This window comes from Phacochoerus africanus, chromosome 5, assembly GCF_016906955.1.
Source record: "Phacochoerus africanus isolate WHEZ1 chromosome 5, ROS_Pafr_v1, whole genome shotgun sequence".
In the NCBI taxonomy this organism is placed as follows: Eukaryota; Metazoa; Chordata; class Mammalia; order Artiodactyla; family Suidae; genus Phacochoerus; species Phacochoerus africanus.
This window is the reverse complement of record NC_062548.1, coordinates 135,978,376-136,000,321: the sequence shown is the minus strand read 5'-3', so window position 1 is coordinate 136,000,321 and position 21,946 is coordinate 135,978,376. Positions and strand designations below refer to the sequence as shown.

General features: G+C 59.2%; 1 protein-coding gene across 3 annotated transcripts in view; it reads right to left on the bottom strand.

The window, feature by feature from the left end:
* Positions 1-21,946, bottom strand: part of EIPR1 (EARP complex and GARP complex interacting protein 1) — a 75,439-nt gene that overhangs the window by 3,926 nt on the left and 49,567 nt on the right. For all 3 annotated transcript variants that reach the window (XM_047782717.1, XM_047782718.1, XM_047782716.1), the window contains 2 exons: positions 11,018-11,117; positions 235-371 (listed from right to left, as the gene is read on the bottom strand). In XM_047782717.1, coding sequence (XP_047638673.1) covers positions 235-371; positions 11,018-11,117 — 237 coding nt within the window. The remainder of the gene's footprint in view (positions 1-234; positions 372-11,017; positions 11,118-21,946) is intronic.

Here is a 21,946-nt window from a genome sequence, read left to right as displayed (position 1 = left end):
AGACCCAGAGCCCTCGGGCGCCAACCCTGCCTGAGCTGCTACAGGAGCCTGACCTTAGTTTCCAGCGCAAGCAGGCACCCACGGGCACAAGGCCACCAAGGAGGTGCATGTGCACTCGAGCTGGGGTGGAGAAAGATGAGGGCAGCGCCCCACAAAAACGAGACGAGCACACGGGCCACGTGGCTCAAAGCCAGGCGCTCGCAATGGGGGGGGGCGTCAAGGTGCCTCACTGACCTCATGGTCCGCGTGTCCCACCCCCGGACGGCCGTGTCGTTCGCCGTGGCCACCTGGGTGCAGCTGTGATGCGGGCTCCACCGTCCCGTCGTGAACTTCAGCTGTCCCTTCCCTTCCAGGGACGCCGAGCTGGCCAGCTGCGAATTCAACAAAGTTTCCAGAAGAAGAAGAAAAGAAAAGTGATTTGAACTCAGTTCAGAAAGTTGGACAGAGCATCCCGCGCAGGACAGCGTCGCCGGAAATCACCGAAAATAACGACGAGGTGCCGTCTTTGTTTCCTTCCCTTAAGAGGCAAGAACGTTTGAACCTTATTTGGAAAAAACTATAAAATTGAACGCAGCAGAAAATAGAAGGCATATTAATAGCCCCTCTTGTTAAACAGGACATGCCAGCATGTGATTAGTCTGCTCAAACGTGAGGCGATGACACACAGCAAGCCGATACCTGCTTCCCTGAGGACAACGGGGCGGCCACCGAGGGCCCACGGGGAAGGGCAGACCCTGAGGGCCCCTACGCCCCGTCCCCGGGGCTAACCAACCTTAGCAGTACCGGAAGAGGCCCTCCAGACCCACGGGCAGTCCCCGAGGACAGGCCCCGCAGAGCCCCAGGCTGAGGGACCCCTGCCACCTGGGACTTTAGGAACAAGGCCGTCTGCTGCCCAGAGGCCGGGCCTCTCTCCACTGGGTGCCGTCTGAAGGCAGGAGGGCTCCGGTCACTCACTCCACTTGGCCCTGAGCATCGGCCTCGCTCTGCAGACCCTGAGAGACACGGGGGCCGGCCGCCCCAAGGCCTCGGGGTCCCAGACGGGGAGCCTCCTCAGTCCCACCCCCGCCCTCGGCGCTCCATCGGGATGAAGTTCGAGCACAAGGCAGGGGCCCGGGTTCAGCCCGGCTGCGCTGACTCAGCAGAGACGGGAAGCCTGGCCTTGGCCGCCCGGCAGACGCATCTCCAGGGAGCTCCTCGAAGCCAGGGAGCGGCACCTGCCTGTGGAGGGTGCCTGGCGGCAGGGGCACGGCTGGCGTGGAGGGTGCCTGGCGGCAGGGGCACGGCTGGAGCTGGAACCTAGGCCAGCGCTGCAGCGGCGACAAAGGCCAGAGGCAGGGGATGGTCACAAAGGGCAGAGCAGCTGCAGGAGAGAAACAGGGGCCGCCAGCGAGCAGAACACACGCAGCCGGGACCCGGGGGTGAACCAGCCTGAACCATGCGGCGGATGGGCCCCCCCCGCCCAAACCACACCTGCCCCTCGCCTCACCTGCCCTGCTCCTCTGGCTCCAGACCAGGGTCCTCACGGGCACCCACAGCGCCACATCTGACACCCACCCCAAGAGTGGGCTCCACGGAGGACCCCACCGACCCACAGACTTCCCCCCAAATTCCTGGAGGAAGTGGAGACCAGCTCAGCGGGTGGGGAGCCCACAGGGAGGGGTGGGGAGGGGTCAGTGAGGGCCAAGGGGTCGGGCAGCAGGGGGCCCTGCCCTTCCTTGGCTCCATGTCTCTCCCGTCAGCGGAGCAGCACTGGAAAGTCAGCCCCGGAGCAGGGCCGGGAGCACTTCCCATCGCATGGGGGACACAGAGCCTGGACCAGTCACCGGGAGAAGCCCGGCCCCTGCAGGACACAGAGGGGACTGTGCAGAGCGGCCCCGCAAAGCCACGGAGGGGAAGGGGACCCTGAGAGCCGGTGCAGGCGGAGGTCATCCCAGCTGTGCCCAGGACCCCAGTCCCTGAAAGGGGCCTGAAGCACGACCACCAGACCCACAGCAAGAGCGCTCCGGCCTTCGGCTTCTCCACCTCCACACCGACAGCGGCTACGAGTTTAGAGTATCTCCTTTAGGAGAAAAAATCGGTCAAATCAAAAGAGTACAGGCTAGTTTTCCAACGACTCGGTAAGTAAGACCAGCAGGAACACAAAAGGGTTGAGTGTAGCAGCCACAGAAGAGAGAGAGCCTGCCCTTGGCACCAGAGTGGAGGGCAGGACGGCATTGCTCAGTGAGATCGGCCAGAGAAAGGCGAGGCCTGCAGGGCATCCTCGCACGCGGACTCTAAGCCACAACAACCCGGTGACTGTAACAAACACACAGACTCACAGATGTGCAGGAAAAACCAGTGGTTCCCAGCGCAGGGGGCGGCGGGGGGGGGCACGAGGGGGGAGGGGTTAAGAGGCACAAACTACTCGGTAGAAAATAAGCTCCGAGGAGATACTGTGCAGCGCAGGGCAGGTGGCTACTGCTGCACAGTGACTGCACCTGGAATGCAATGGTTAAAACTTGAGACTCACTGTACTGTACCCCGGGACCTACCGAGCATCACTGTGCGACTTTTTTAAAGAGGGTTGTGTGTGTTTCCTAACTAATGGACACTCCGTGTTTTAATTAACTTTCTCTCACACAAGGGTTTCTTTATCAAGCTCTTCGGCCAGATAAAAGCATGAGATCCCACCATCGGAAAACAGGCGCCGTGAGTGGACAGAGCGATGCTCCTGAGGAGGCCGCCGGGGACGCACCACGGGGAAAGGGCCGCGACTGAGCGCAGAGCTCCCAGGCCGAGTCCTTGGCAAACGACACGTCGGCAAAGCTCCGGGCACTTTCCCGCCTCTGATGCCAACAGGGCCCGGACAGGCTCATCAACAGAAGCATCAGGCACCGCCTGCTCCCAGAACCCACAGTGCCAGGAACCCAGGCCCTGGATCCTACGGGTCCTGCCACAAGCAAGTCCGTGAGCTCGGGAGCAGACCCTCCTGCGAGCCCTCGGATGAGACCCCAGCCCTGCTGCCTCCCGGTTCCTGATTCCCCGCGAGACCAGGACAGCAAACGTGCACCGTGGGAAGCACTAACCCGGTGTCGGTTGTTTGGGAGCCCGGGGACACCCCACATGAGCTCGGCCGACCAGAGAGGGTAGCTGGCGGGCCCCAGGTCACACTGTGCAGGATGGACCACCTCCTGCTTTGGCCCCACTGCCTCCTCTAGCGAACGAACCTCCAGGACAACGCGACGCCTGGCCCGCAGGGGCAGAGACGTCTGCAAGGAAGATTTAAGGAAAACCGGAAAGGGAGCCCACCATCAGTGGGTAAGGGTCCCTCGGGGCCTCCTGCAGGCACAGCTGTGAGGCCAATCCGTCACTTCCCTGGGCTTCCTGAGGACACAGAGATGGGACTCAGCACGGACACCAGAGGGTGCGGCGCCCAGCTCATCTCCTCTCTGGCTCCGGAGAGAAAGATCCAGTGCGTCCCATCCAGAAGCATGGACTGAAGGCCCCCAAGGCCCTGAGGAGGCGCCCAGAGAGGGACAAGAACGAGGGGGAGCCATGCCACCTCAGGCTCTGGTCACGAACCACATCTAAGGAGAGTCTCCAGAGACAGAAGCTGCTCCCTGCCACCGAGACCCCCAGCTGCCAGGGCACCAGGTCTTAGGAGTGGACAGGATGAGAGGATGCAGGGCTGAGCAAGTGCTGCTCGGCATGGAGGATGGAGGATGAGGCAGGACGGGCGAGGACGGAGAGGGCCAGCTTCCCCTTCTGGAGGCAGAGCCCGGCAGTGCCACGGCTGTCTGACCGGGAGAGGCATGACACATCCAAGCAGGCCAGTCCACCTGTGTCCACGGGCCCCTGAGCTGCCAGGAGACAGAAGCCCGTCACACAATAGCCGTGACACCACCTGAGCCCCTCCTCCCATCAGATGCAGCCCCGCCTCTGCCCCGGAAGCCTTTCCCACCCCCAGGACTGAGAGACGGCAGAGCCGAGCCTAACATGTGATGCCCAGACATGGGGTCGTGCCTAAAAGGGGGACAGAGGGACTTCCAGGAAAGGCTTTCCTTACAAACCAAGGGCGATGCAGGGAGGAAACCTGCAGCCTCCTTGTGGATGTTGTGGGACTCTGGATGTGATGGCTGGAACCACTGCAGCGGTCTTACAGTCACAACTGGGGACAGCAGTGACATCGGGCATGCAGAGCAGAGATGCAAAGCGGCCGGGTCCTGGATGCCACTGAGACACTGGACTAACCAACCCTGCAGTGGCTTTATTCCCATGTTTCTCGTTAGGACAGATCGGAAAAGCCCCGCGTGATCTGAGTCACTTCCCACGTCCTGCAGCCAAAAGCATCCTAACCGACCCACCATGGTGCCAGTTGAGGCAACACCACCAGGCTCCCACGGGTGGGCCTGCCCCTGCCCCATGGGCTGGGAACCCCAGCCAGCTCTGCAGGACCCCTGAGCGGGGTCCCTGCCCTGCCTCCTGGTGAACGGCCTGACGAGTCCCTCCGTCTCTCCGGGTCCTGGCTTCCTCTCCCATGTCTTCCTTACAAGACAGAGATACTAGAGAACCAACCAGGTTACGAGGATTAAAATGAGACAAGACCCCGAAAAGGCCTGGACCACGCCGAGGAGTCTGATCTGCCCTCTGGGCCACGCGGAAGGGGCCGGGTCACAGTGGACGGGGTAGGGCGCGGTCTACGGGGTGCAGGGGGGCCCTCAGAACTGACAGGGTGGAGCGGGAAAGGGACTAGCAGGAGCCCCCCACCCCCAGCCCAGGGGATGTGGAAGAAATGCTCCTTCCGCCCGCTGCTGCCAGTGTCACCGGCAGGCCGGCACCCTCCCCTGTGTGGGGCCCACAGCAGGGCCACAGACCCAGCAGCGCTGGCAGCTCCCACACCCTGTCAAGACGGAGGAAGAGCTGGCAAGGGAAGGTTTTGGGGGCAGCCTCCTGGAAACCAGAGTCCCCTGTGCTTAGAAAGTGCACAGGAGGCCTGAGGCGCCAGCGGAGGTGAGGGAGGGACTTGGGGTTGGCTTCAGTTTAGCTTTAGTTCTTTCAGACAGAACGAAAGGGGTTTGCCCCTTTGCTGCACCGAAACCCAACCTCTCCGCGTGGAGAAAAGGACGCGTCCGATGCCCACAAACGCGGGCCTGACCTCAGCTCCAGACTCAACTCAGGAAAGGCCGTGAGGGCAGATTTAAAGTCTCTGACCAAGACAGACGAGAGCTGGACAAGTATTTCTGTCCCGCCGCCAAGATGCAGGCAATGCATGGAGAATGGGTCTCTGGAGAGGGAAGGTCTTGTGAATAATGAAGGCTCAGGAGTTCCCGTCATGGCGCAGTGGTGAACGAATGCGACCAGGAACCGTGAGGTTAGGGGTTCGATCCCTGGCCTCGCTCATTGGGTTAAGGATCCGGCGTTGCCGTGAGCTGTGGTGTAGTTTGCAGACACGGCTCAGATCCCCCGTTGCTGTGGCTCTGGTGTAGGCCGGCGGCTACAGATCTGATTAGACCCCTAGCCTGGGAACCTCCATGTGCTGCAGGAGCGGCCCAAGAAATGGCAAAAAGACAAAAAAAAAAAAAAAAAGAACAAGGAAGGCTTGAAGCACCAGGAGTGCTGTGACAACCAGGACACACGCTCCCCGTCTGAGCTCTACTTCTCACGCAACAACCTCGGGACAGGTCACCTCGGTATCACGTGAACAAAGGGCTTTTTGGTACCTGATTCCTCTCCCCTGTACCACTTGCCTTTCACCAGGCACCTACTGAGTGGCCCAACCCCCGTTCACACTCCACTTTTGGAGATGATGTTTGCCAGCTGCTCTGTCCGCCTACACGTCCACGCGCCACCCCCCTCCCTCCCTCCATCTATCCATCCAGCACCCTTCCTTGCATGCCTCCATCCAGCCATCATCCATCCACCCCTCCCCCCATCACCCATCCATCCATCAGGCCTGCACTGGCCACCTCCCTGCACCAGGTGCTGCGGGGATGCTGTGCTCACACGATGCTCCCGTTAGGTTGCCCTGCCTCCCAGATGTGGACACGGAGGCTTGGACAGGCCAAGTGACTCGCCCAAGGTCATGCTGCGACTGGGTCTTAACTCACAGCCGTCAACATCTCCCAAATGCGCCCGCGTGCTCCAGCCCCATGTCCCCTGAGCCACTGGCCCGCACCTGCTCCAGCCTGTTCCAGGAAAACCCGAAAACTTAAAGGCACCCTCTGCGCACTACAGACCTTGCAACTGGATGTCGAACCGCAAAGAAGCAGAGGCTGTATTTCTACTCGTCACACCCCAGACGCGTGGCCGTGACAGCATTCGCGCACCCAGCTTCAGCAGCTGCTTTTTCTCATACACACTTAGTTTCTAAACTTTCTCTTGCTCTTTCTTATGGAGAGAAGTCTTCTGAGAGCTTAGCAAACACTCACTTGCTGATAAACATCTCCATTCAGCCCATTTTGCATCTAATGGTTTTTTCCAAGAGCTGCCTGGAAGATTAAAAAATGCCGGTTGTCTCCAGTATTTATAAAACCAAAAGGCATATCCCGCTCGTAAGATACGATATTAAGATACGCACCCTTGCGAGTTACCAAATCCCTGTCCTCTTAAAGATCCCGAACACGGCGGGGGAAAGAGGACACCAGGGGAGGGCCGTGACCTTCAAATGCCCTTCGGGACACCTGCAGCCGGGAGGGGAGGTGGAGGCGCTTTTCTTTATTTACAGCCCCCACCAAGCAGATGAAACCGCTGGATTACACACAAAGCAAAGGTAGGCAGGAGCAGGCTGAGGGGAGGGGCCTGGGGCACAAGGCCACAGGGGCTGAAGGCCTGCAGTTCCTGTCCCGAGTGCCCCAGGCCTGGGGCTGAACAAGCGGGCAACCCAGGAACACTGTGGCTGCAGACCCAAGCCCAGGAACCCTCACCGCCAGCCTGAGGACCAGGAAGGGCGGCCGCAGAAGAGAGAAATCTTGCCCACCGTGACTGCTGTGCTTCAGGCCAAGCTACCCAGGAAGACCCTGCTCCTGCGCCACAGGCCACCATGAGGCCCTGCAGGTCTGTCCCCTCTACAGACTGATTCATGAAGGGCTGCCCAAGGGCCAAAATGTAAAATGCAAACTGTAAAACCCTCAGGGAAAACCTTCAAGATGCAAGGCTATTCACAGAGCGTCCTCGAGCCTGACCCCAAGGCACAATCCGTAAAAGGAAAACGGATCAACTGGACCTCAGCAAAATCAAAAACCTCGCAGACAATGGAATACTACCCAGCACTAAACACAACAAGCCACGAGCCGTGAAAAGCCACGGGCCTCACACGCTCACGACTAAGTGCAGGAAGCCAGGCGGGAAGGGCCGCGTGCTGTAGGAAAGGCGGAATTGTGGACACGGCACGCGGATAAGCCGCTGCCACAGGCTCGGCAGGAGGGAGGGAGGGTGGAGCAGAGGGCACGAGGGCAGCGAGGACCCCCTGCGGGTGGGGACACGGGGTGCAGTGGTGACACGCGCCACTACGCATGCGTCCAAAGCCACAGACTGCGTCGGGAGTCGGCCCCGATGAAACGAGGGCCTTCGTGTGACGGTGGCGGCCCAACGTGGGCCCACCCACTGCGGGAGACGCCCCTTCTGATGGGGGCGCTGATAACGAGGGGGGTTACGGGAATCCCACCATCCCCTCCAACGTGCTGCGAACATAAAACTGCCCCCAGCGACGACCGCCAGAAAAAGAGACACCTCCGCCCTGCAAAGACGCTGCTGAGGAGACGTGAGCAGAGGAGGGGGAGCTGCTTCCTCGCCAGCATCACGCGGGTCCCGGGGCGTCGGCACGACCCGTGACGCCCAGAACTAGGCGGGAGACAGTCCCGGGCGGCTGCCAGGCCCCGAGGCTGAGCCGGCAGCCCCTCCCTCTCCCCGCCTCGGGCTGCACCCCAAGCCCTGGGGGCCGAGGGAAGGCGGGGCCACAGCGAGACGTGGGGAGCCCACCCCGGTCACTGTCCGTCCCCCCCCGCCCCGCACCGCACTGCCCACCGCGTCACTGCCTGCCAGTCCCTGCCCAGCCTGTCACTACCTACCCCATCACTGCCCCCACTCCACTGCCCCCCCCACCACTGCCCGCTCCCCTCTGTGCTTGAGCCGCTGGGTCTCGTTTTAAACCCTGGATTAGAGATTCCTGAAGACACGCTGTGCCCCTGAAGCCCTTTCTCTGCCGTCAAGGACCTGATCTGCGTGTAAACCCCGCCGGCCTGCACCACGAGGTGACACCCAGGCCTCTTCCCGAGGCTCCTGCAGGGAGGCAGGGGTGGGAGGAAGGGCCCTGCCCCAGGGCCACCTTGCCCCTCCCTCTGTCCCTGCCCCCAAGACGCTGCGCACTTGGGCGGCAGTGAAAGCCACTGTCACGCAGCAGCGATGAAAGAGCACAGCCCCCACGGGGAGGCACAGCCTCTGCCTCCTCGGGCCAGGACCCCACAGGGCCTCCCTCCAGGCCTCCCCGGGCTCCACTAATGATTATAAATGGCACAGCGCCTCCAATTTAATTGCAAAAGGTAATGATGCAGGGAGCATAAGATTAGATTCACCACAGAAGGCAATATCCTCAAACAATGAAAAAGAAAAAAAAAAAAGGAAGAGCCGGGTGTGAGGACAGCGGACATCGATTGGAAGCTTCGGGATGACACACTGCAGCCAACGGTCGCAAAGTGATAGCGACAGAACTGCTGACAGCAGAGAAAAATGGGCGGAAGACGCATTGGGCTTTGCTGCAAAGAAGTTACAGATTCATCACCTGCCGGAAAATCGGTGAGAAGGCAATGACCGGGGGTCGGAGGTGGGCTCCATCGGACCCCAGCCACGGCCCGGGCTGGGCCGAAAGCCGCCTTCCCGCTGGGCGCCTCCTGCCCAGGGTGGGGGCTGGCCTCCTCTGGGCGGAGCAACCCCCGCCCCTGGCGGCTGCACCTGCCCGGGAAAGCAGGGACTCCTGAGGAAGATCTCCTGAGACGCAGGCTGGACCCCTGGGGACACCCCGGGCTCTGGCCCAGATGCCCCAGCAAGTCCCCCAGAAGGCGGGGGCCGTGCAAGTGTCCAACGGGCACACACGGGGGGCCAGGGACAATCTGGGCCATGCAGTTTGCTTCAAGTTACCTGCTGCAGCCTAAACGCTTGGGTGAGATGTGCATTCTGCTCCATGACACATAGGTGCGCCTTATTTTTTTAACTTTAAAATTAAAAAGTGATTTTTTTCCCTTAAATATTATTAACGTGCTAGAAAACAGCTTAACTTCACGTTGAAGCCGTGACACTCTCTGATGGTGCCGCCTGAGAACATGAACAGGCCACCCCAACGCTGTGAAGCCTGACTTTGCGCCACGTGGTGAACACGACAACCCTTCTCACGCGTCTCTTCAACCAGCAGGTGAAGAAAGGGTTTATTAACACGCAGGTGCCGTGAGCGGAAAGCTGAGCACGCGTCACAGGAACAAGGGACAATAAGGAGACACACGTTCGCAGAAGAAATCTGTCCAGGAGACTTCGTCCCCAAGCCCCTCTGGACCAGGGGTGGCACTCGGCCCCCAGGTAAGGGCGGCATCAAAGCTGTATTGTTTCAAATCCCTTCAGGGTCTCCCTAAAGTTGTCGCTTCGATGTACAAATGCAATAAAGTCATGAAAGTATGTGAAACCTTTTTTTTTTTTTTTTTTTGCTTTTTAGGCCTGCACCTGCGGCAGATGGAAGTTCCCAGGCTAGGGGTCTAATTGGAGCTGTAGCTGCCGGCCTACACCACAGTCACTGCAACGCAGGATCCAAGCCGCATCTGTGACCTACACCACAGCTCACAGCAATGCTGGTCAAGACCCACTGAGCGAGGCCAGGGATCAAACCAGCATCCTCACGGATACTAGTTGGGTTCGTTACCGCTCAGCCATGATGGGAACTCCATGACAAACATTTTATAAGAGGAAATTTTAAGGAATCAAATATGAAAATATATATTCCAATAGGAAGAATACGCTATGAAAAGCAAAGTAGGAGTTCCCGTCGTGGCGCAGTGGTTAATGAATCCGACTAGAAACCATGAGGCTGCGGGTTCGGTCCCTGCCCTTGCTCAGTGGGTTAACGATCCGGCGTTGCCATGAGCTGTGGGGTAGGTTGCAGACGCGGCCCGGATCCCGCGTTGCTGTGGCTCTGGCGTAGGCCGGTGGCTACAGCTCCAATTCGACCCCTAGCCTGGGAACCTCCATATGCCGCGGGAGCGGCCCAAGAAATAGCAACAACAACAACAACAACAAAAACAAAAACAAAAAAAAACAAAAGCAAAGTATTCAAAGCAACGAATATTCGAAAGCCAAAGCGGTTCCCAAGAAAGCTGGTGTGACACCTTAAAACGGGTCTGGGAAAGAGCGGGACTCCTGGTCAGGAGCCCACAGACAAAGCCGCTCCTGCGCCTGGTGACGGAACTCGGAGGGTGACACGCGGGTGCCCGACGGGACAGGAAGGTGGCCTCTGTGTGGGTCTGGGTTCCAGCAGTCATGGGGACAGAAGAGCTGCCGCGACTGACGGCCAGACCCTCAGGACGTGCACACGAGGGAGTGAAGGGAAGCCAGGCTGGAGGGCCACTGGGCCACGGTCAAGCGTTGTTTTCACTACCGAGGAAAGCATGCATCTCATGACTGCTGCTACCTAAAAGGTGATCTTAACCAAATATACACTGAAACTCCACTCATTAAAAAGACATCCAGTTGAAACAGAAGCAAATACACTTCTGGATACCTGCTAACTCTCGGGCAGATTATGGCCAAAGGGGAGCCCTGTCAACGGCGGGGTTCTGGCGGCACTCGCACACGGCCCAGACGACAAACCCCGAACAGCCTTGGCCTCAAAGAGCCGCTCACTCAGATCTTCGACTGATGATTTTGTCTGTTCATTAATTCTTTTACAACTACTGTCAAAATCCTAAACATACATGAATCTAAAAGGGCATTCTGAACTCGGCTGAAAGATCCCATTAAAAAAAAACACAAAGGCCCCAAAGCTGTGGACTCTTTGCCTTACCCGAGCCTGGCTGGAGCTCTCCTGCAGGTCCCACAGCAGGAGGTGGTTGTCGGCCAACGAGATGACTCTCTTCCCGTCCCCCGCGGGCTCCCACGCGACACTGAGGGAGGAGACAGACAGGTTACAGACGGGCTTTCGCACACGGCCCTCCGCCCCCCACAGTGCTGTCACAGCGCTTCTCCGACGGCACCGTCAGCCGGGCGACCGCGCCGCTGTGGACTGGCTGTCTGTGTCCCCCCCAGATCTCCGGCGCTGGGGCGGGGCTCAGGGAGTGAGCGGGCTTCAGGGAGGCCAGGAGGGTGGGGCCCGTGACGGGATCAGTGCCCTTTCGGTGATGGACGGGTTCCGAGCTGTCTCTCTGTGTGTCTCTGAAGGTCTCTGTCCCCCTGTGTCCCTGTCTCTGCCTTTATACGTCTGCCTCTCGCTGCCACGGGGACACGGGGGGAAGGCGGCTGTCCCCAAGTCAGGGGAAGGGGCCCCTCCCATGCCTGACCTGCTCGCACCCTGTCCTCAGACCCGAAGCCCCTAGAACTGGGAGACGTCACCATTTGTTGTTGAAGCCCCAGCAGCCTGCGCCGACCGAGACACTGCCCACGGGACCTCCCAGGGCCCGATTCTGGCCGCTGAGACGTGGAGGGGCCCACTGGGGGCCGGGTCTGAGGCGCAGGGGACGCCCACACCTGCGGCCACCTCCTGAGAGCAGCGCAGAGTGGGGGCCCCACAGCCCCGAGGTCCCAGCAGGGCTGAGACCCAGACGATGTCCCGCTGTCTCAGCCAACGTGAGCCACGTTTCCTGTCATCTGCAGCCCACACCACCCTAAGCGACACAGTGTGTACCCCAATAAGTAACGAAAGGCGGACATCACATCATCTCTGGGACGAAAGCGTGAACAGACGGGGACGAGGGGGGCTGTCTTCCCGGGTGAAACTCGCCAGTGCGTAGAGAGGACAGCTGCCCCGCTTCGCGGGAGGGCCTGGAGACGCGCTAAGACCCTCGCGCCGTCTTTCAGACGGGCCACGGTGCTGACCGCCAGGACTGCCAGGGAGCCGTTACCACTGCCACCCCGACGTTAACGAAAGGCCAAGCACAGTGTCCGTCTCGTCTAGTGTAGGAGACACAAAAGTTCACAGCCCTCTGACCCCGCGTGCACCCTCCTAGAGCAGAGGAGAGCGGACTGTACCTTTTCCAGTGACAGCAACGAAAACTGCCCGATTTCAAGCCACTAAAATAAAACACCGCGGGGATGCCAAGGAACCGGTTCTGAAATCTGCTGCTCCGGTTATCCTAAGATAACCACCTGGAAATTCCAATTTTGAAGACACTTCTTGGGAGCAAGCTGATGGGTCTTCTCCTGGTTCACAGCTACACTCAGGAACAGTTCAGACCGCTGCCAGTGGAGGCCAAGGAGAGACGCGCAACGGGGAGAGAGAGTGGACAACGGTCACCCCAGCACGTGCCTGTGCGGGACATGGCCTGTCCCGCCCCGGGGCTGCTCAGACAGACCACAGGCCAGGGGTGAGCTCAGAGAGGCTGGTCGCTCAGAGCCCCGGAGGTTAGAAATCCGAGGTGGGCTGCCAGCGTGGCGGGGTTCTGGCGGGGCTCTGGTAAGGCCCCTCCACACGGCCTGCAGGCAGCCACCTTCTGGCTATATCCTCACAGGGGTCAGAGCAGGGGAAGCTCCAAGTTTCTCTCCTAAGGGCACTACCCGCATCCCAAGAGCCCACCCCATGATCTTATTATCTCCCAAAGGCCCCACCTAACACCCCACCCTGGAGATGAGGGTTTCAACGCCCGAGTCTCAGAGACAGAGCTGCAGCTCCTGACCCTCGCTGTCAGGAGCAGGGAACCTGGACTGCTCTCCAAGCTCCTCAGCACATCCCGCCTGTGACTCCTGCACGGCGCCTGCACGTACACGCACGCGCGCGCGCGCACACACACACACACACACACACACACACACACGCCAGGGTGGGAGCAGCTGGCGGCCAGGCCACGCCGTGAATGCTGTAACGTGACGGACACTGCCCGACACTGTGACCGTCGGTCTGAGAGTCATCGCACGGACACAAGGCGTCTTCGGCCGACACTGCAGAAAGCCAGGGGTTCCCGGGTCTCTGACATCGCAGGAAAAGGGCTGGCCCGTCGGCTGCCACGACAGACCCACTGACCTGCAGCCAGGCTCCCGGCTCAGGACCACGTCCAAGGGCGCACTAGCCCCCAACGCCACCTCTGGCACATGGACATCTGACGTCAGATTCCCGCCACACTGAAGGCTTCTGGAGGGCAGACCTGACGTAGCAAAAGTCCTGGACGTTCTGCACAGGAACCAGCAGCAGCGTCTGGGGCGCGTGGTACTTAATGCACAGCTGCTCACGGACCCCCAGGAAGAAGACAGGGTTTCCGGCAGGAGTGAGGCACCGCACGGAACAAAACGAGACCGTTTTAACGTACCCCTCGCTCCGCACTGGTGCGTGAGGGTTGCAAAAACCCTAAAAGGAGAACAATGAGAAAAGCTTTTAGGCTTCACGCCTGTTTTACCTTCCAAATGCGCGCGGCTCCAGCCGGGCCTCGTCATTGCCTGCGGCACCTGCCGCGGCTGACGCTCCTGGTCGGTGACCTCGGGGTGGACGGGCGCCCAAAAGTGGGGACCCTGAGAGCAAAGGGCGGCGGGGCTGTGAGAGCCGAGCGGGGAGGAAGGAAACAGACGCGGGAACTCGAGCTGGAAACGGCGCCCTGGCCGCGGCAGGACCCAGCACGACACGCGCTGAGCCGGTGAGGACCGGCCTCACCTTGAGACCCTGCTCGTGAGCAGGAGCCTCGACTGGAAAACAGTAAATAGCAAATTCGGTTTTAGAAAATGTTCCATCTAATGTGGGTTTTTTATTTCTTTTTCTTTTTCTTTTTTTTTTTTTTTTGTCTTTTTGCCATCTCTTGGGCCGCTCCCGTGGCACATGGAGGTTCCCAGGCTAGGGGTCAAGTCGGAGCTGTAGCCACCGGCCTACGCCAGAGCCACAGCAACGCGGGATCCGAGCCGCGTCTGCAACCTACACCACAGCTCAGCTCACGGCAACGCCGGATCCTTAACCCACTGAGCAAGGGCAGGGACCGAACCCGCAGCCTCATGGTTCCTAGTCGGATTCGTTAACCACTGCGCCACGACGGGAACTCCGGTTTTTTATTTCTTCAATTTTTCTTTCCCTTCCCCTTGAAATATAACTCATTTGCAATGCTGTGTTAGCTTCTGCAGTCCAGCACAGTGACTCAGACATTTATACATACATCTTCTTTTCCTCTTCTTCCTCTTCTGAACAGAGTCTAGAGTCCCCTGCACTGCACAGCGGGACTTGCTGTGATAAACTGTATATAACTGCTTGCATCTGCCGACCCCAAACGCCCAGTCCCCCATCCCCCTTGGCCACCGCAAGTCTGTCCTCTGTCTGAGGCTGCTTCTGTTTCACAGAGAGGTTCATTTGTGTCATGATGTGGGGTTTTTTTAAGTTTTGACGGCTGATTTTGTGAATTATGCGGAGCATCTCAAGCAGATGGCTGCGGTTCACCAAGGGGCCATGAGGTGACCTCGGGGAGCCTGGGACGGGGTGGGCAGAACACCGCTCGCAGCGTGTCTGGGGTAAACGGTACCTCTTGAACCTTCTATCCCATTACACAGATCCGTGTGTGCGAGTGCAGGAGGGGGTCATGGGTATAGTTACCCCGATTCTGTTGAGAGGAACGTGGAGAATCCTGCCTCGGACCCTCCACTCGTCTCCTTGGTTCCTGGAAGCGGAGAGGCCGGCATTTCCTCTGCAGGCCTTCGCCCTCCTCCGGCCTCTTTCGGGAGCACGTGGAGCACTTGGCTCGCCCGGTGCTGCCTGCTGACCCGAGCGCACTCACGTCACTGGGCACGTGTGGCCCCCCGGCCATGACCCCAGGCCGGCACTCTTTTCCGGAGTCCCTTCATGACACGTAGTCGGCAACACCGCTGGGGCCACTCTGCGCCCCCTGGTCCCCACGCAGGCTGGCAGAGCAGGCACATGCACCCCCCGCCACGTCTGCACAAGAGCCCCGCCGGTGGCGCCAGGACCCTCCCCTGCACAACACACACGAGAGCCCAGCCCTCGCCTTCACTCAGTCTTGCTCGAAGCTGTTTTATTTTATGCCCTAATTTAACACTGGCTCACTAAGAATGTTTAAACCCCAGGAAAGTCCGAGTCTCCACCCCATGGAGGAAACGACAGGTGACACGTGGCTTCGGGGCCGTCTGCGCATCCGATGGAACGTGTGATGTCATCTTAATTTCTACTTAACAGGAAGGCGGTGGCGCGGTCACGTGACTCCACAGCGTCCCCAGATCTGCCTCTTGTCCCAGACCCTGTGCTCAGGGAGATGCTTCAACAAAGCCCCGTCTCTGGCCTTCTCCAGAGGGAGCCACCGGGACGGTCAACGCAGCCACAGGACCCTCCTCGAGAAAGCGTCCCTCGGCTGCACACACAACTACAGTCCGCAAAGGAGGCGCCTGTGACGGCGGGGCCCAGCCGCCAAGAACGGCTTCTGTTTATTACCTACCCACGGGCGACAGAGCGGCAAACAAGCGTGCCGGGTTCATCGGGAGCAGCCTCTGCGATCACGAGCGTGTGGAGTAAGTGGGGTGTGCACAGAGCAATAAACAGGGAAATTCTATTTCCTCACGGATCATCGCCAGGAAACCAGTGCTATAAACATAACAAAACAACCCAGAATTTCTGCCACACTCGCTACTCCAAACTCACAAGTTTACTTCCTTGTTCATAAAAAGCACTCGTGTTTCTGCTTTTTCGCACTCTCCCAGCAAATGCGAGCGGACGTTCGATTTATATTAAGTCGCGAACAAAGTGGCCCAAACCTCATCCATGTACACTGGAGCCTCCATCATCGCCGAGAGAACAGGGAAAGGGCTGTTTCTGTAAGTAAACCCGATGAAAACCCCAAACTCCTCTGAGGCAGTGAAGAGGACAGTAACAGCAGGACTTATGGTTCGGACTTGGCGGGTCTCACGCGGATCAAACGGAACACGCACCCTGCTCCGGAAGAGCGAGTCCGAAGAGCACGAGTCACGCTCTGGATGCTGGCGCCTGGGCTGAGGACGCTCAAAGGGCACGTGCAACTCTTAAAACGACTCCATGGAAAGTTAACTTTACTCGAGTCACTTGCACACATACCCTGCCTCTCCCCCGCAGCCCCTGAGGCGGGGGTCGGGGGCCAGAAAGGCCGCTGTCAGGGCACAACCACCAAGGGGATGGAAATCAGAGAACAGGACACGGGGGGGGCAGCGGCCACACGGTGGGAACCAGATCAGCACACGGGGTGGGGCTGAGACCTGTTCCGATGCCTCCCCGACTCATCACACTGGTTGCTTTACTGAGAAGGGAAAACCTCAAGAAAGAGGCCTACCCATCAAGACACTGGTGACGAAATGAGTGTTCACCCGTCAAATTTTGAACACCCTTTGCAAAAAGAATGTAATAAATTATTTCCCCAGTTTAGACATCTCTCTCTTAAAATACACAGATTTGGCCATCTGGCTCATTTCGAAATTCCTGCTCAAAAATTCACAGCAGAACACAAGACAGCTTTTCACAAATGCCATAAGGATGTTTTAAAAAGAGCACTTTAAGAGGTCCACTATTAAGCCAAGAAGCACGCTTTGATCAAACCTGCGGATGCACGGCTGCCTGGTGGCTGAGACGCACGAGCGCTTGTAGCGACCATCACGCCTGGGGACTGCCCGGCGCCCCTGCTGACCAGCGAGTCTGTAACTCTGGGCACTGAGGGACTCAGTTCTCAAAAGTCTGTGTTTATTCTGACGTCTCTCACCTGCACAGCTCAGCACAAATACACACTCACACTAAAATTCAGCCGGGGAAAGTGTGTGGGCAGAAAGACACCACCCTCCACAAAGGCTTCCCTTGGGCGCTCTGTCCGACGCGGGGGAACATGGGGGCCAATGGACACGGCTGCCCCAGCCTTCCTGGGCGAGGCGCCTGTCTTGTCCTGCCCCAGGGGGAGCCAGGGACTCTCTCCAGCCCTGAAGTCCAAGTCCCCAGGCCTCTGCTCCGAGGCCGTCCTAGCCCAGGCCACGGTTGCTGCTCACTGCAGACTCTCGAGGCCCAGAGAGGGGCCAGTGCCCGGCAGGGCGGGCACCATGCCAGCCTGACGGCAAGTCCGCCAAGTGCACGGCTGCTCTCCTGGTCTTCCCAGCAAGTCCAGAGCTAGCTCGGAGTCAGGCGCTAACCGTCCAGACCCCAGACACCATCCGAATTCCCACCAGCAGCCTGGCTGGCCCTTCTCCCCGCTCTCCTCCCACACCCTCTCCTCAGACAGCAGGAGAAAAAGCGACCACAGCTGAAAACTCTCACAGGCAGAGTGAGTGGTCCTTCAGGCTTAAATTAGATTATTTAAATCTCAAGCTTAACAAACCGAACTTCAAAAAAATCCCCTCTAAGCTGTCCCGCTGGACGCAGCGGGATGTCTGTCCAGCACATTCCAGGAAAGACCCTTTGGGATCGGGGGGTGACCAGCAGAAACACACTCTGAACCCTATTATTTAATGGAAACTTGAACTACAGTCTCCGAAAGGCTATGAGTTTATCCGTGACTGATTATTTTCACTCTCTGCACCGTGTGTTCAGTGTTCGTATTCTGACTGCCAGACGAGCCGCGTCCCCGAGCTGCCGTCTGCAACTCTGTCCCCACCTGCTTCCTAGCGCGCAGCCTCAGTCACCCTCATGAGAGCCAGGGCACCCTCCGCCTGCAGATGGAGACTTCAGCCGAAGTGAGGGAGGGCAGCGTCTTCATTTGTCCTGTGAAACCACAGGCTGTTTTCTCCCTACACAAAACCGGGCTGCCGGGCATCGTCCAGGCTGCTTTCAAAGCCAGCAGCTGATTTCCATGGTGGGCCAGCAACCAGGGAAGCAGCTCCTGGGCTCCAGTTGAAAACTCTTACGCCCAAGTGCAAGGGCGAAGCCAGAAAGCAGCAACGTGGATCTTATGACACCTGACGAACCTCCCACGAGGACACGGTCAGAAGCACGGGGAGCCTTCCGCCGCCACGGGCAGCAGCATCACAGCACAGGACCTCTGAAAACTTCAAACATCTCTTCCTACTTATCCTCAGAGACACCTTTTACAAGACATCAGGGATAACTCTGAATTTACTCGGCAACATTCACCCGAGCCAGTTCACATCGTTCTACACTCTGAACTAAAAAGAAGAAACACGATTACAAACAAGATCAAATCCTTGATTCTGGCCAAACCACCTCAAGGATTTGGGGGCCCACACAAGTTTCCTTGCTTGTGCTTCCTCCCCAAGTCCAACCCCAATATTCAGGCCCTTTCCTTCTTCTAATTATAAAGGTCACTGGACACCCCCTCTCAGGAACCCCCAGCCCCTCGGCCTGCCTGGCCTTTGGTGCCATGTTTACCTCCACCTGCGTGGAAGAAGCATCTTCCCCCAAAGCTGGCTCAGAAAGCAGAGGTCAGCGGCCAGTGTGGACACGTGCATCTGGAGGAGCAGTAGAGAAAGACTGGGCCTGGGGGTGGGGGGGGTCCCCAACTCCACACTCTGGGGGCGCAGGTGAGTGGGGAGGGGGCTGCAGCCAACCGTCATGAATTTTGCTTCTCCCTCCAAAGCTGCCAGTTCCTGATTTTAGTAACTTTTCCTTTAAGGAGTTTCTCACCGTCCAAGAAACACCGCCACTTGCCTGGCTGCTCCCGACACGCAGGCTGGGACACGGCCCGCGGTTTCCACTCTGCTGGCTTTGCTCTGACTCTCCAGCGGGGAGCACCCCCCCAGCAGCAGAGGCGCGTAACTCTTTAGCGGCTGGAGAGCCTCTTCATCATCAGAAGGAGATGGAGAGCCAGGAAGTCACCCGTGGCGGCTAATCAGCCCCTGGGCCAATCGTGATGGTGACGCGGTCCCCAACCTCACAGGGAGCTGGCGCCAAAGAATGGTTCCCTCCTTCCTGTTTTCTCCTGCCACATCCGAGCCCTCCCCCCGCATCAGGCTCCAAAAGAGACGGGTGTAAACAGGGACGGGGGTGCAGTGCCAGGAGGCCCTGGAGAATTCGGGGGCCTGCAGCCCCCACTCACACTGCCCACCCCTGATGCAGACGCCGTATGTGCTGATAAAACCCATCACCCATCAGGCTCCCCAGTGACTCGAGAGACAGTGACTCTAACATCTGCAGGATCAGGAGCTCCTCTCACGGGCAGAACCCTCTTCCCTGCTCATCCAGGCAGGACCAGCAGGAAGATGTGTGAACACTCCAACCTCATGCTCAGGAAGACGTGTTTCTGTCCCCAGCAACTGACACCACATCTAAATGGTGTGGCGATCATTCGGCCGGGGCGGGGGTGGGGGGGGCAGTTCTGGGGTCGGACCGCCCAGCTCCAAAACCCAGTGACTCCCCGCAGAGCGCGTCTCGTCCTCCCTACGGTCCAGCCTGCAGCGGTCCTGCTGGTCAGGGTCACCGCGGGAACCCAGAGCCCGGGTGACAGCCCTGACTCAGCAGCCACTCTCTCCTCATTCAACCACAGAGTGAGTGAGGCCCTGAGGACCTGCTGCTGGGGCACTGTCCTCGGTGCTGATTTTGGAAACGTTTCTCGGGGTGCGGAGGCTGCCGGGCGCTGTCCTTGGTGCTCAGCACACGGCCCGCGGTCGGCCTGGCCCTGCCCGGCTCAGTCCACAGAGAAGGCAGAGGAGCAGGCAGTGCCACGTCAGGCGGTGGTGACGCCGTGAGGAAGGTGAAACTGGGCAAAAGGGCAGAAAGGCGTGAGTGGGGGTGGAGCAGGCGCAATCCCGAGAGAAGGGTTAAGAAGGACCTCTCTGAAGAGGTGACACAGAGCCAGAGGAGCTGAGCGCTGCAGGGCACAGGCAGCCCCCTTGAGGCCAAGTTGGGACCCGCGTCCCACAGGCAGACCGGGAGTCAGCCCCTTCACGGCTTCTCAGACCCTGCAAGGACCACATGTACAGAGATCCTGCCCGGCGCCGTCAGCCCGAGTGTCATCACCTTTCCAGGAACAGGGACGTGATCTAGAGAAACGGGGGACTGGCCAGTGACCCTACGGCCACCTCAGGACAGGTGAGGACTAGAGACCTTGCGAGCGCCGCCTGGCCCTGCTGGCGGAGACGGAGGCGCGGGGACCGTCACACCACAGCCAGGCTGCTCCAGAACAGCAAGCGGAACGGCCCTGGGACGGGAACCCGTGCCTCTGCCTGTGGGCACAGCGACAGTGCTGGGCATCGGGGCTGTACTGCGGTCCTGGGCACCCCCTCATAGCCAGCAGCGGTGGATGCTCGGCGTGCCCAGGAGCCCCTCTTCCGGAAATGCTCGCCGCAAAATAATAAAGAAAAGTGAGCAAACAAAAAAACACCGTTTCTCTCGTGTTCGACCACAAATAGCGTCCCTCACCCCCACGGATTTGGCAAACTTCAATTTTCATTAACTTTACTTCCCTAATGATGAAGCTTAGACACGCCAGCTCCCAGCGCCAGTGAGGATGCAGAGGCTGCACCCCCACACACGCTGGAGCGGCGCCCCTGGAGCAGGACACAGCTATGTCCACAAAATTAAACACCACACCGCAGGCCCAGCGACTGCCCCCGGGCCCTCAGCGCGGAGACAGAAAACCCAGACGAGACAGTGAGACTCGGAGCATCGTCACTCACAGCAGCCAAAGCTGGGGCCCAGATGTGCTCCACGGGCGAGGCATCCACAGACCCCGCCCACCCCCCTGGAGTCCCGCTCAGGGAGAAGGAAGGAGCGACAACAAGGAGCCCCAGGGAGGGGCCTGAGAGCACGAGCTGCCGGCAGATGCAGGCAGTGTGTGATCCCACCTGCAGAAGCTCGTGGAGAGACAGGTGTTCTGTGTAGGGCACAGGCTCGCGGCTGCCAGGGGTTAAGAGGGGCGTGGGAGGGTGGTGGCATAAAAAGGTGGCGCCAGATCCTGGCTCTGTGTCCCGACGGTGGCGGTGGCTACAGAGACAGACATGCCTGATGAGATGGCATGGGGCTCAGTGTGCACTCACGTGTGCGTGTGGAACGTGCTGTGAGCGGGGCCCCGGGTTGTCTTGATGCCTCGTTCCTGGAACTGACCCCACATGGCAGTTACACGAGGTCCCCGTGGGGGAGTCGGGCAGGGCACACGGGGTCTCCGTGCCGTTCCTACACCTGCACCCGCATCCCCAAGTGAAAAGGCCAAGGACACACCGGCACACCGCGGATAACAAAAGAACTCGAGGAGTTCCCATTCTGGCGCAGCGGAAACAAACCTGTCGAGCATCCGTGAGGACGCAGGTTCGATCCCTGGCCTCACTCAGTAGGTTACGGATCCGGCGTTGCCCTGAACTGTGGTGTAGGTCGCAGACTCGGCTTGGATCTGGCATTGCTGTGGCTGTGGTGTAGGCTGGCAGCTGCAGCTCCAATTCAACCCCTGGCCTGGGAACCTCCATATGCCACCAGTGTGCCCTAAAAGGACAAAAGAAAGAAAAGAAAAGAGAAGAGAAAAGAAAAGAAAAAAAAGAAATACTTTGAACGAAGGCAGCAAATTCTGAATACCAGCACTCCAGGGCAGATCTGAGGAGGCTGGGGAATAACACCAAGTAATTAAATACCAACGACGACCTCCTGACACGTTTCCCTTCAAAAGTGAGGGCGCGGCTGTTTTGCGATCTGCGTCTCCTGCCACCACCCCAGGGGCAGGCAAGGCCTTGGCAGCTTGCACAGCCTGCTCCTCCAGCTGGTGGCCTGCCTGATGGGGAGCAGGAGGCACGTTCCCTCTGAGCTCACCCCGCTCAGCACCCCCCAAAGGTAGGGACGCCTCCTACACACGCCAACTGCCTGGAAACGACCGCAGCCCGCGCTGTGTCACTGTCCCAGGGCCAGGGTGCT